This window comes from Limulus polyphemus, unplaced genomic scaffold (assembly GCF_000517525.1).
Source record: "Limulus polyphemus unplaced genomic scaffold, Limulus_polyphemus-2.1.2 Scaffold177, whole genome shotgun sequence".
Taxonomy (NCBI): domain Eukaryota; kingdom Metazoa; phylum Arthropoda; class Merostomata; order Xiphosura; family Limulidae; genus Limulus; species Limulus polyphemus.
In genome coordinates, this window is record NW_013665787.1 from 899,930 (window position 1) to 902,041 (window position 2,112).

Below are 2,112 nucleotides of genomic sequence, written 5' to 3' on the forward strand. Positions count from 1 at the left end.
TATCACAATGATTCTCCACTAGAAAGACTCATTTTGAAATTCCACATTAAACTTGCTCAATTTTAGAAGTTTTATAAAAATAATAATTTTGTTAATAATAATAAATGTACAAAATTAATGTACAAACACTAAACCTTTCATGTTTTAATTTTGTAGTTTTTTTTTAATTGTTTTTATTAGCAAAGTGTTTTTTGATGGTGCTATTGTCAGCTTGCACATTCTTAAAGATGTAGCTACAACTTAAATGATTAAAGCAAATTTGAAACCAACAGTTGCTGTTTTTTGCACTTCTTAATGGTTATTAATTCTAGAAAAGCATATACACTGGAAAGGCATTTGGCAGTACTCCTACCACTTCTGTTCAAATTGGGTTATTTACAAATAATGTATATTCACTCACTCACAAGTTAGTATAGATTTCTAGACTATCGTGGAATCTACATATGTTCAGAACAAGGAATCATTAAAAGTTTAATCCATTTTTAAATGAGCTAAAATTCATAAATAATAATCTATATTACCATTTTGTTTACTGCTTTAAATACTTATGTTATGATTCAGTTGTACCAGCAACCTATGTCACAATATTTTAACTTCCTCAGCTCTGGATGTTTTTGTCAGTGGTGAAGCACGAAGCTACACATTGGGTTATCTTTGCTTTTCCCATTGCAAATATCAAATCCATACTTTTTAGCATTACAAGCCAACAAGAAATACTGCCGAGCTTTTTTTTTTGGGGGGGGGGGCTCTGTATGGTCACCAACTTGATAACATTCGTGTTCAGTAAGTGAGATATACTCTATTGTATCTTTAATGTTACTTACATTAGCAGTATTGGTTACATTGTTTAATAAATCTAGTTTTGTTATTTTTTTTACCTTTTTATTATTATACTTTTAATTAGAGACTGTTTTGCACTTTCAGCTTAGTACACGCATTAAGCCTAAATCACCTAAGCCGAAATAACCTTGCAAGATATTACTGGGTTTATGGCCATAAAATATCATTAAAGGGTACCCAACTGATGAAACAATGCATTCTAATGTTTAACAGGCAAGAACACAGGAGGAGTGTATGTGGTTAGCTCAATGCTGGATTGTTGCTAGTTTTTATCTAACTTCTAAGTAAGTTTGTTCTGCTCAACAGTGCATATGAAATACAAACAAGGAACTAGTTTTAAGTTCAACAGATTACACAGTGCAGGATTACAATTTACAGTACAAACGTCATAATACATTCCTATTCGTAGTACTAGCAATACAACTAGACTATCCTAAATAATACATTTATACTAATTTATAGTATAATATACTTCTTTAAGTTCTTATGCTGACAGTGATTCTCTCACTCAATCCTGATCCTAACTGGTCCTATGTCATAACTTTAAAAGCTTGAAATGAACAAAGTTAGGCCTAGCACTACTTTAAGTTTAATACTTATCACTGTACCAATTACTCAATTTATTGTATTATTATTACTCTAGTGACAATACTACTACATGTAAGATGCTATATACCGCAAACACTGAGTGAAACAGAAAGCTAAAAGTATATTTATGACATTCACATTCTATACATAATTACCATTTTGAATACTTTGTAACTTGTAAGTGTAACTGTAAGTTTCACTAAGTCAGAAGACAATTACTGCTGCCTAACAGTAACTCAAGGTAGCTATAAAAACCTAGTCCCAATATCAAACAATTATAAAAGATACGCTGTTTGGGTCAGTTAAACTTTTGTTTTAATTTTAAATAAAGTTTTAGTCCAACATCAAATTTTCCCCGATCTCTGATGATTTTATTCCCTAACTACGTGAATTCACTTTTTCAGATTCAAGACAAGCACGCCATACATTTCCAACTAATAAGTGATTAATAAGGAAAAATACTAATAAATCGAACAATACTAAATAACAAATAAAACGTGCTACTTTGCATAGAGACATCTCAAACCACTTAATATATTCTTTGATAATCAAACTACCTGGAAGATGTTTATTTATACAATAAAATGCCACTAAGTTCAAGGTTTCTAAAAAAATATAAATAAATAAATATATTTCCAAATGTAAGGAAATAGCTTATAAAAAAAGTTAGATTACTGTTATTAA

At 29.9% G+C, this 2,112-nt stretch overlaps 1 protein-coding gene across 2 annotated transcripts in view; it reads right to left on the minus strand.

Moving 5' to 3' along the window:
• Nucleotides 1–1,853, minus strand: part of LOC106478069 (elongin-B-like) — a 26,755-nt gene extending 24,902 nt beyond the window's left edge. Inside the window, exon 1 of one of the 2 annotated variants that reach the window (XR_001292049.2) lies at nucleotides 1,584–1,851. Coding sequence is in view for 1 of the 2 variants with exons in the window: in XM_013938579.2 (XP_013794033.1) it covers nucleotides 1,584–1,586 (3 nt within the window). In the remaining variant the exon portion in view is untranslated. Of the gene's footprint in view, nucleotides 1–1,583 lie in introns of both variants that reach the window. The other variant, XM_013938579.2, reaches the window with a different exon arrangement.
• Between the last annotated feature and the right edge of the window lie 259 nt (nucleotides 1,854–2,112).